At 29.9% G+C, this 12316-nt stretch overlaps 1 protein-coding gene across 1 annotated transcript in view; it reads left to right on the plus strand.

Moving 5' to 3' along the window:
• LOC111640582 (nucleolar complex protein 4 homolog B-like) overlaps window positions 1-8824 on the plus strand; it is a 51560-nt gene extending 42736 nt beyond the window's left edge. The window contains exons 10-14 of the mRNA XM_023386606.1: window positions 3074-3184; window positions 4527-4687; window positions 4771-4850; window positions 4935-5048; window positions 8243-8824. Coding sequence (XP_023242374.1) covers window positions 3074-3184; window positions 4527-4687; window positions 4771-4850; window positions 4935-5048; window positions 8243-8341 — 565 coding nt within the window. The 3' untranslated portion in view covers window positions 8342-8824. The remainder of the gene's footprint in view (window positions 1-3073; window positions 3185-4526; window positions 4688-4770; window positions 4851-4934; window positions 5049-8242) is intronic.
• The last annotated feature ends 3492 nt before the right edge of the window (window positions 8825-12316 follow it).

Here is a 12316-nt window from a genome sequence, read left to right on the forward strand (position 1 = left end):
TCGGGCTTTCGTCGCCAAACACAATACTCCTGTGGTTCGTCACGCTCCGTACTCTCTCCACATGGCTCCGTGTGACCTTTGGCTATTTCCCAAGCTGAAAATGCCGCTAAAAGGAACCTGAATTTAGTCGAGAGAAGACATCATGCGGAATCCGACGGACTGGCTGATGGCCATTCCAAAAGATGCGTTCCAGCAGTGTTTCCAGCAATGGCAGGAATGCTGAGAGAAGTGTATACATTACCAAGGAGACTACTTTGAAGAGAATTAAGGTTTTGTACCTCAAAGTCAATAAATTTATTTTTGCCGACCAAAGGTCCGATACTTTTTGAACAGACCTTGTATAAGTTCTTAGTAGTTTGCAGTACCTACAATCTACTAAGATCATAAAACATGTCTATACAACAAAAAGATTGTCACCATTAGAGACATCATCAAAAATAGAAAAGAAAATATCCAGAATTCTAAACAAGTAAGCATATTCAAAATTCCTATTAACAATAAAAAATTAGACTATGAGATGGTGTATGTGAATGCATGGAGATTTGGACTGAAATATTTAAATGTGTAAGTTTGCCGATGTTAGGGGGTGCAGTTTATCTCGCATCAGAATGAGCCTAAGGGAAACAGCATATGTGGGTGGTGGCGAAGCAGGCTAGTGAAGAACAAGTGAAAACCTGTTTATTTGTTCGAATTCATGCTTACATCGATATTGGACAATTCCAAAATCTCGGTGTTCCTATGAAATGGTGAGAGTTCGGGTGATCAGTCGTAGCCCGGGCAGACGAGAAGGATCGCTGGACGATGCAGATGTTTGGTGTTAAGCTGCAGCGTCCTAGGTGATCAGCGGTAGCACATCACAATAGATAAAGCACAACTGTAGACTTAATCCATAGGAGACTCTTCTTCAACTTTGAAGTCCGATTTTTATAGTTTTTCCCCCACTATTTGCATTTCGGATTGGTCCCTTGTCCCATTCCTCGCTTTCCACGTTGGTCTCTCCTTTGTCCCCAGGTGCAAGACGAAATCTTTTCGGGTCGCGGGAAAGGTCCGATTCGAGGTGTCCATCTGATACCTCTTTGTCAACTCTGCTCGGTGACTGTTTATAAAACAATAACACCTGCACTCATAACTCAGACTGTTGTTTACCATTTTTTGACGTCTAAGAATTTAATGATCATTTTCATCTTTCATCTACCAAAAATTTCTCTTTTTTTGTTTGAAAAGGTTTATCTCAGCCAACATTTTATAGACACGCGAGTTAATGATTTACCTATTTATGAGCGCTCGTGTTAGAGTTTGTCTTCCGCTAAGACCTTGACAGATAGTTTGGCATATACTTGAATTGTTCCAAGTCTAGTTGTTTACATCTTGTGTCGTGCAAGAATTTCACGGTTTACTCAAGTTCAAACCTCGTCTGGGAACTCACAAATGTCAAAACCAGTAAATAAATAAAAATGTGATCAAATTATCTGAAGCAAAATCAGATTAAAAAATAGTCAACTTTTTAATAAATTCAGGGTTTTTATCTCAGAGTTACATAACTCTTAATAGCTTGTTCTTAAGGACTCAATCATCAATAGCTGTAAAAAATTTACATTCGATCTCCTGATAGTGACATTAGCTAGTTAACTTTTTTACTAGTTTTACATAATTCTATTTTAGCTACATTCTAATAATTGTAATTATCTTCTGTTAATTTATTTGCCATTTCTAATATAACATAGTTTATTTTAAAGCACTTCACTGATATGGTGTTTTTCAGTATTTACTCAAATGATAGGCACACTTTCCAAAAAATTATTATAAAATGTTGGAGTGCACAATTTATTCAAAACAAACTCAGTGACACAACCCATAAAGTTCATGGTGCTTCTGGTTACTAAGCATTTTGCTTACTTTGCTAGTGATAAATTTTCCTTATCAACTGAATGGCTTTGATATATTGATCCTCTATAGTTAATAATTATGAGCAATGTTATCAAACATTTTTGTATTACTAATTTTGGTGAAGATGATAAATTAAGTAAGTTAAATATATGATTGAGACTGACAGTAAATAACCTTTATTCTTACATTATCTTTTAGTTTAAGTTATTGGTCCATTAGTAGTTTTTCATCTTCAGATTTGAATTAAACAAAGTAAAGACGTCTTACTTTCATTAAGTTAATTCATTATAAAATACATTATTACAGATTGTAGATAATTTATATTTATTATATAAATAAATTATTTATTTTTTTCCTTGGTATTTTTATTTTTTTATATCATGTGGATTTGTAAATTGGACAATGCCAATATTGAATGCTACAAAACAGCAAGCAAGAACATTGCTATTTTATTACAGCCATAAATTAAAAAAATTTGTTAAATATGTAATAAATTAAATTGGTCAAATTTTTTCCTATTTTTAAAACCTGTATCTAAAAAATTGGAATATATGGATTACTTAGAAATGGGTTATTTGAGTAAGTACAGTATATTCATGTTTATTATTTTCAGCTCTTGCATTGCTTGTAAAACGGAAAAGTTATTAACATCTAAATTCTAATTATTATTAAGCTGTTACATGTTAGATTTTATGAAAAGAGTCATCATATATTCATCTTAGTTACATCCACGTTAATAAAATGTATTAAAAATGATCAAAATTAGTATTATACTCCTTCAGAGAATTATTTAAATAAAATAATATAAGATGACTAGAAACTCAAAAACTGATTTTATTTTTGTTTTTAATACAAGATTTTTTGGGTGCAGCATACTTCTAGCTATCTTTATGGTACTAATCTTTGTTGAAGACATATTTTACCAGCATCAACATAAATCATTCATTCTTAAATTTATTTTTTTACTTTAAATTATTATGCATTGCTGTTAAGAATATCTGGTTTAGTTGTCATGATTTCAGAATTTACATTCACAATATATGAGAGCAATATCAAATTGCAGGATAATATTGGAATATTGCCTTTATTTCTGGCAGTTTATCTAGTTGAGTCAAAATATTTTTCTACTACAAAAAAAATATCTTTTTTTATTGTACTCTAATAATTTTATTTCTTTTATTTTCAGAGAATATCCAGATTTTTACAAGAAACTCTATGCATTATTTGATGCTTCTGTTTTCTATTCGCAGTACAAAGCAAATTTTTTCTTTCTTGCTGATGTATTCTTAAGTTCAACGTAAGTATTCCCTTTGTAAAATTTTATTAGTTAAAATATTTAAAATTTCTAATTTTTTAATTATATATACAAAAGTAAAATGAATTTTTTTTCCTATTAACTAAATGATCAATATAATTAATAAACAGTACATGTGGTGTAAATGTTGCTTTAGTATTACTTCAAACACACATTTAGAACAACAGTTTGTTCTAAATGTGTTTTTGAAGTTAATGTCTATCTGAATTAAACTAGACAGAAAAAAGCATACCTACAATATCTTATGATACGTTTGTAAAGTTGTATGAGTTAAGCAAATTACTAACAAGACAATCAAAAAGTACTAGTTCTATCAGTTTGAATAGTCTATATCCATTGCATTTCAAATGATATACAGTACTAACAAAATTCATAAAGGAAAGATATTTCATATTGTGAAGAAAATAGTGTTTGGCGATAATGATATTTCACTCAAGTATACAAATTGTGGATTAAAAATCAAGTAGTGAGTTTCATAATTTTTCTCACTATTATGAGATCTTATTTAGAAAATAACTTATAATTTTAATTACAATATAACTTAATAAAATTGTGTGTGGCACCATCTGTTATGAGATTTTGTTATAACTTTTTTATTACTATAAAATGGCAAAATTAATTTTGAGGATATGGATGAGTTTTATAAAAAAGAATAAATGTTAATAATGAGTCAAATCATCATTAAGTCTGACTGCTGGAAGGTTGAGGGGGTAGTGAGATAAAGGAGGTCATTGTATACACATGACCTCCTCGCTCACCACCCTCGATCTTTAACCTCCAAAATTTAATAGCATTAATGTCCCTCATATACAAGCCATCATGCCAAATTTCGTTACTTAATCTTTACTCCATCCAGAGATATTAAGCAAAATAGTGCCCACACACACACACACATCCATGGAATTTTTTTTATTCAGGCGGTATCAAAATGTGGAGTTTTACAAAAAAAAAACTTTGAGGGTTAAGAAGTTATGTTAACACATCTAATTAATTTCACTCAGACAAACTCAGATCTTATTAAAACCTTATTAATGCAAATATGTTCAAAATCCAAATGCTAATTTTTATATGAATTGTTTATTAAAAGTGTATCATCTACTAGTATTATTAATGAAAAAATATAAAATCAGTCATTTAAATGCTGTTTTTAATCAATCATATCCAAAATAACATGTCAATCTGCTTTATATTAATTACAATCATAAAATAATTTCTAATTTAGTTATTATTGTTGATTCATTTTCTAATTTACCTGGATGAAAGAAAGAATGATGATAATTGTTTTGGTTACTATAATTAAAACAATAATTTTTAAAAATTTCAGTCACATTCCTGAATATCTGGTTGCTGCATTTATAAAACGTTTATCAAGATTATGCTTGATAATACCTGTTTCTTCATTATTTGTAGTCATACCTTTTATTCGTAATCTTTTGATTCGTCACCAATTACAGGTTTTAATCAATAATCCAAGTGATGTGGAAAGTAAGTAGAAAAAGTTTTTGATAACTGAAATAAATTTTATCATTTTAAATAAAAAAATCTGTACATATACATATATTATTTAGTTACTGATGATCCTTACATTATGGATGAACCTGATCCTCTAAAATGTAGAGCATTAGAAAGCTCATTATGGGAAATTAAAGTAAGGGGAAAAAAATTTAATAGCTATTGATATTATATTCTTGTGTACAGTATTTTATATACAGTTTTATATTTATTATTACAGACACTTCAGTCTCATTGGCACCCAGAAGTTGCTATTAAAGCCAGGTTTATAAATAAACCTCTTCCAAAAATGGAAAGTGATTTATCAGAATTTTATGAACTAGATTCACATGAGGTAATATTATTTTTTTATATTTTTATTTGAAAATTAAATGTAAGTAATTTGGTACTTGATTGCATCTTGTTCTCTTTGTTCTTTTTCTTCTTAGATCATTGAAAGTGAGCACAAAATTGCTGTAGAGAATTTATCATACAGGAATACTAGGTGATTGATTATACAGATTTTATTATCTAAAAAGAAAATGAATTTTAGCCTATTTGCCCTCGTCAATCCTTACTTTACCAGACATTTGACCAGTAATTTTGTGCTCACTTTCAACAGTAAGTAATCCTCTTTTTTTAATATTATTGCATTAAAAAATGGAATTTTTAGTTTTTTCATTATAATTTTTCTATTAATACACTACATTTTGATATGCCAAATAGATGAAAGTGCAAGTATTATGCTCTTTGGGCTGCAATTTGAAAAAATTGTAGACCTATAAATTCCCATTGATGTCCATTTGTATGTTTGTCTGTCCTTCCTTAATTTCAAGAATAGAGTTAGGCAGATGAAAGTTGGGACCAGGTATGGAAAGCTTAGAGTCGAGACCCCAATTAACTATATACAAACTTCTGGTTTGCACTCAAAGTCACATTATTTCAATTCAAAAATTTTTTCCTGAAAGGAATTAGATACAGAGGCAAGACACTACTAATTTGAGGTAGAGAGCATATATTTTAAATTAAACAAATTAAAAATATGATTAAAAATTGCAGAAATTGTGACAATGTCACAATAAATAATTGCTCATTACATGTTATAAATTATTATAACTCATCTGATAAAATTATTGTAACTGATACTGTAAAATTGCTGAGATGCTGCAAAACTTTAATATTAAAAATCTGTGAGGTTTTTTAATCATAATATACAGTAATTACAATTGTAATTTTCACATACATTATTTATGTTTGATGTTTAATTAAAAACATTAATATATTATATATAGAGGAATAGATTCTAATTACTAATTCCTTTTTACTTTAATTCTATTACATATACTGTAAATAATATAATCAAAGTTTTGTATAAGTCTAAATCATTAGCTAAACTTAAGTTTAAACTGCTGGATTATTTTCCAAGTTATATTAAAACTAATTTTAATTCTTTTATCATTTCTTTGGCTGTATTATTTTGCTCTCGCCAATTTATTTAGTTGTATTTATTTAGAATTATGGTACACACATGCACATATACAAACATATATATACAGTGGAACCTCGGTATACGACCTTAATCCGTTCCTGGTGTTTGGACTTATACCAAATAGGACGTATACCAAACCAACCTTTTCCATAAGAAATAATGTAAAAATGATTAATCCGTTCTCATGTAAAAAAAATGGCTGGCTTTAAACACCTCGCTTTCCTCGCTAGTTTCTGCTTGATTTTTCATGAGATCAGCATGTATCCTTTTAACTTTCTCGCAAATAATTTCTTCCGATACACTGTCGCCGGCACACTGTTTTTCTGTTATCCAAAGCAAAAGCAATTTCTCGACATGATCTAATGTCTTTGATCTCTGTTTAGAAATTGATTTAACCCCTTTCGCAACGTTAGCAAATTTAATAATGTCTTTATTTTTCACGATTGTCGATATCGTCGTTCTCGGAATACGGAATGCAACAGTTAAATCTCGTTAAATCTCGAACACGCGTGCTACCTTCATATTTCTCAGCAATCTCTTTTTTCAGTTCCGTTGTGATTCTAGTCATTTATTTTTTTTATTTTTCTGTTGCCCTTTTGCAATTCATGATTAATAAAAATAATAAAATGTTGCTTACAAATTAAAATCGGAAGAAATTTAACAAAGTTATAAACCGTAGCACCGCGAACGTCTACTCTAGTGTAGTACACCGATAGTGCTACTTGTTCATAGATGGCGCGTATAATTGAATTAAGTCGTATAACGAACAAAAGTCGTATACCGAGCAAAATTTGTTTCGTCCAAACAGGATGTATTCCGAATTGGACGTATTCTAAAGCAGACGTATACCGAGGTTCCACTGTATATGTAATATACAATGCCCTCCATATATTTATGATAAAATTATTCTCTGCTTTGCTTTCTCATAAAACCAATCTTATTCAAATTTGTGTAAGAATAATTTTACATTGATAATTCATAACATTATTTGTAAATGAAAGTTATTCCAAGAGAAATGATTTTATCACTAAGCAAGATGAATATATACTGAAAAGTAATTTAATTGTAATTTATTTTAAAATAATAAATTAAAGCACTAAGTATATTGTTTTAAAGCAGCAGTTTCAACTTGTCTTCTGAGGAACTTTAGTGTTCAATTATTAGAAATTTTTGATTCTGTGATAAAAAAATTTTTTGAGCATTAATTAATAGTTTGGAATTTGTACAGTATAAAAAAATGTATTCGAATAAAATTTCAAGGATTTTTAATATTCCATAGGAAAAGGGAATCTATGCACAGACACTGCTGAGTTCACATTTTTGGAAAATGAAATTCGTATAGTCTAAGGGTGCGACTATGCAGACGCGAGCGAATTTTCCAAGTGAGCAAGAATATGTGGCGAGAAGAGGCGAGACGCGATAAATATCAAAACCTGTCAGATATGTGCGAGAACCAGAAATTCGCTCTCGCCAGCGTTATTTCTTGCTTCTCGTTTGTGCATGGTTTTCCTTTGCGAAAACTAAATCACTCGCAACCTCTTGCTTGCTCTAACTTCGCGTCTGCATAGTCGCACCCTAATGGTAAGAAAATCAAATCATGTATTTGATTTTTTTTTTCCTGAGCATTCAGTTCTTTGTTTTCAAATACTAAAGTGTTCATTCTTATCAGAGAAACTATTGGTCAGGGGTCAGCAATATTTGAATATTCATTTAGCAGTTTGCAAAAGTCTCAAAAGCATTTGATTTTCCCACATCTATGAAAATTAAAATTCTTCACAGTAATTACCAGTTTAAATTAATAACAGTTATTTTTCTTTTTTCAATAAATAATTTCTGATTTATTATTTTATTTGTAATCAATACAAATTGTCAGTTTCAAAACTTTTTATTAAGGTAAAAATAATTTTGCAATTAAAATAAATTGGGAACTGCTGTTTTAAAGTGATATTAACAATTTTTAAATAAAATTACATGTTTTCCAATTATATGAAATAATATATTTATAGTTCTTATACATTATTTCATATATATAATATTTATTCGTTTATTTGTATTTTCAGTTGTTTGAGAAAGAAATAAGTAAAGAATTCAGTGATGTTCCCTTAAATTTTGAAAAACCACTTGGACTATTCAAAGGGACAGAAGTTTTTATGTTTTGAGTAACTTATTTGTTGAATTATTTATATAAATTTTATACAAAACTGTTAAAAAATAAAAATATTTTGAAAATGCATTGTTAATAATGTATCACTGGATGTAGTGGATTTATGAACAATACCACGTAGATATACAGATGACGGGGCAGTTTGAAAAATTAGCGATATGTATCAAATTACTAAATTAGCTATTGAAAATAATAGGAACAAAGATGGCTATTTTCGAAATTTTGGATTGGCAAGAATATTTAAAAAATTCACCGATGTTTGAATGTATTTGTAAGGGTTTGCTTTGACATTAGTGAAATTTTATTTTTTGTGCTTTGTATGGATACGAAGTTAAGTGTTTTAGTAAGTTTGCAGATGTGAATGATGATGATGGGGTCATAACAGAGCTATAGATCATGCCCATAGGAACAAAAAGTCTAAAGGAACTATACCTTCACGTGATATAGTCCTCCGAAATTAGCCTACTTTCGGGAGTCATGCACACTCCACTAAGTTTATCGCATGTTTAAAAGACACCCAACACTGGTCAGACATTCTAACGATATTTATTGGTAAAGAATTAAGAGTATGACATGCGACCCTTCCCAAGATATTCGCCTCCAAATGTGAAACCCCAATAGCGATAGTTCGGTCGTCATTTTGCTTGCGAACGTTACGTTTGCAAGAGTGTTATAAGCAGGGCAACCAGCTCCATTAATAATATAAAACTTCTATTTTTAATAAAAACTCATAACACTCGAAAAATTTATGCAACTCTCATTGCTGGATTCTTTTTCGATATGCTAGTTTATGGATGTGTGTGGGATGCAGGATTTTATTCACCCAATTTGAAAGCTTAATAACTCTTGTGCCTTTTGCAGAAAATTTCTTAACGACACTCTAGTTAATTAGGTTGGAAATCAATTATTTCTGAGTTATATTTTCATTGTCTGGGATGTTTTTATAATTTTTATACAATTAATAGGTTTTTATATTTCATATTTAATAATAACTTAAAAGTCTATAGGCCGATATAAAAGCTAGCAGATTAGCCCAGCGTAGGTCAGTTAAAACATCAACAGCAAACATTAAGATTATTATATCATTTTGTATTTCTAACCTGTAAACACTATCATATTATAGTGTGTAGTTTATTTAATTTGTCTTTTTTTCATTTCTTTGGATGCTAATTAGAGTATTTTCTTATGTGCATAGAAATACGTTCGATATTTCGCAAAAACCCAAATAACTTCTAAAATGGTACAGTAGAAAGCGACTTTCTCAAGGTATTTTTTAACTGTCTATCTCCATTCCGCCAGGTGAATTTTTTAAAAAACCGTTTATAGTTTGCATTCTCATGGCGTACCCTAACTGTATACCAAATTTCAACTTTTAACTCCTAATCGTTTTTGCTCTGGGTTTATTATCATCATTATCATTATATCAACCCATTTCGATTATATTAGATTTGCTAACAGGTGGGTCTATGTCTTTTAACTGTATCCGGGAAAAGCACGCAACTCTATGCAGGATATTTCGATGTTTTACTTATGTGGATCAGTGTTTAACTTTACTTGGACTCAAATTATTTAGATTCAGATTATCTTTATTAGATAATATACCTTGTGGTACATTCCCGGTGCCGCTCTAGCATAACCGGGTATAAACAAAATATTTACAATGTATTATACAGATGAAATACTGTAAGATCTCGTTTTATGCGGTGGATACGTTCTACAGAAAAGCGCATTAAAAAAATTCGCATAAAAAAAGACTTTACTTGCCTTGAAAAAGTAGGGATACGTTCCGTAATTTTCTAAAATCGCATAAAACCAAAACAACGAATTAAAATTAACTTAAAACCGTATAAAAAAAAGTTTGCAGAAATTAAAAGAAATAGGCTGCTTAATAAATTACTTCGAATGTCTGAAAGAAATTCATATAAAAGCTTAAAATAAACTTGTATTCAAACTTAATTCAGTTAATTTTATTGAAAAGTAATATAGTTTTATTTTTTTTTTGAATTTTTGGAATGTTTTTTAAGTCTCCAAATTTTTTAAAAATATTAAAAAATATACGGCCAGCTAGTGTTCACCCTACTTTAAACCCTTGTCCTCCCGCGACGTTTATGAGAATGCCCCGGGAAATCCAACTCCAGCTGTGTTCAAGGTCATCCAGATGTATAAACTGACTCATCGGTGTTAAATTTCACAGAAGGGCAAGACAAAGGAAGTTAAACTTTGAAGCTTTTTCTTCAAAATTAACGCATTTCTTTCGTTTTTTTTCAGTTTTAAGTATTTTTTATGTTTAATTACATTTATATCAAAAATTGCTAGGAACTAAAGCGATTAAGGTAGATCTAGATGTCCTTTACATCCATAAACGTTATATGTCAGTGGAACAAATGGAGTGAGCTTTGAGCGTCCCACGATTTTTGGAGACTATACGCGGGCTTCCTAAACAAGCCTATATGTATGTTTGTCCAAAAAAAAATTTGGATGAAATACAAACCGCACAACTTCAAAATCGCAAAAAAAAATCCGCATAAAACGAGACCTTACAGTACATCTTTTCAATTGAAATGAATATAATAATTAATAATTAAATGCGTATACAGATAATATATATAAATATTACACGCGTACATATAAATAAATAACAAAAAAAGAACAAAAAACAAACAACCGCGAGTACAAATAATACGCACGTACAAACACTATGTTCGTAATCGTATGCTTAAAGATTAAAAATCTAATATCCACATGAGCACATCAAATGCTATCAAGTACAGTCAATTTCACGAAGAATTCATGTAAAAATACAATATAATAATTACTTAGACTTGGACTAGTGAATTTGTTTAAATCGTTTCATTATACTTCGTATATAATTGTTTCGTATTGTTTAATTTTTCTTTTATTTGTGGCCCTTATGCCAAAGTGGTATTTTTGATATGCAGCAACTGACATAGTTGCTGCCCACCAAAAATGTGTAATGTTTTCGTGTTAAATATCAAAATAGTAGAAGCCCGGAACGCCCCCTAGTGGGCGTTCTTTACAAAATTCCCATGAGGCACGGTTCCTTTAACTTTTTTGTTCCTATCACGTTCTACAGCTCTGTTAAAGTCCCAATCGCGTCATACGGATCTATATTTCTATCTATTAAACATTCTAAAAAACTTTAAAATAGTTTAATTTGTTTATTTACCTTCGCTTGTAAACATCGATTTTAAATGTATCCGCCAATTTTACAACAAATTTCCCGTGAGTCAATGCGCGACGTTCACTGACTTTTGAGTCACAGCATGTTGTAAACATGCGGCGCAAGGTTAATCTAGGCATAAAATAAGGCAAGAAAAGGCATATAATAATTATTTATACCATTCCGTGGAAAAATAATAAATAAAAATCAATAATAAATTTGTACTACAAATAAAAATAATTTATTGTTAATTTAAAATCATCGCTAGCGCACCTCTAGTGCCCGTTTTTGGCATACCGTTACGCATTACTGACATGCGTTCAATAGGTTGTATAGATAGATACTGTAATTATATAATTTACTATAAAGAATCCAATTAAAATTATATTATCAAAAGTAAGATAACAAATAAATATCGTATATAATTATCTATTATTGATTTATTTTAAAATGTAAAATTATAAATAAAATTAGAACTTACCTGAGATAATGTTAATAATGTTAATTGAATTTTTAATATTGAATGTGCTGTTCTATATTTAATTTGCATTTATTGATTAATTTATGCTCAATTATTTTGTACAATTGCAAGCTGATTATTCAGACGATTAACTGCAATAATATCCCTAAAACGAAAAGCCAGAAATCCTGAAGCACCGAAAAAAATAACTTTTAATAAGTATATGGAAATACTGTGTTCTGAAAAAAATGTCTCGTCCGAGGGATACCACCTCTTACTCGTCGCCGGCCATTCTCGGCCACAGCGACACTCTGATATTCAATGTCCGA

Source organism: Centruroides sculpturatus, unplaced genomic scaffold, assembly GCF_000671375.1.
Source record: "Centruroides sculpturatus isolate CEXI.00-Female unplaced genomic scaffold, Cexi_2.0 scaffold1354, whole genome shotgun sequence".
In the NCBI taxonomy this organism is placed as follows: Eukaryota; Metazoa; Arthropoda; class Arachnida; order Scorpiones; family Buthidae; genus Centruroides; species Centruroides sculpturatus.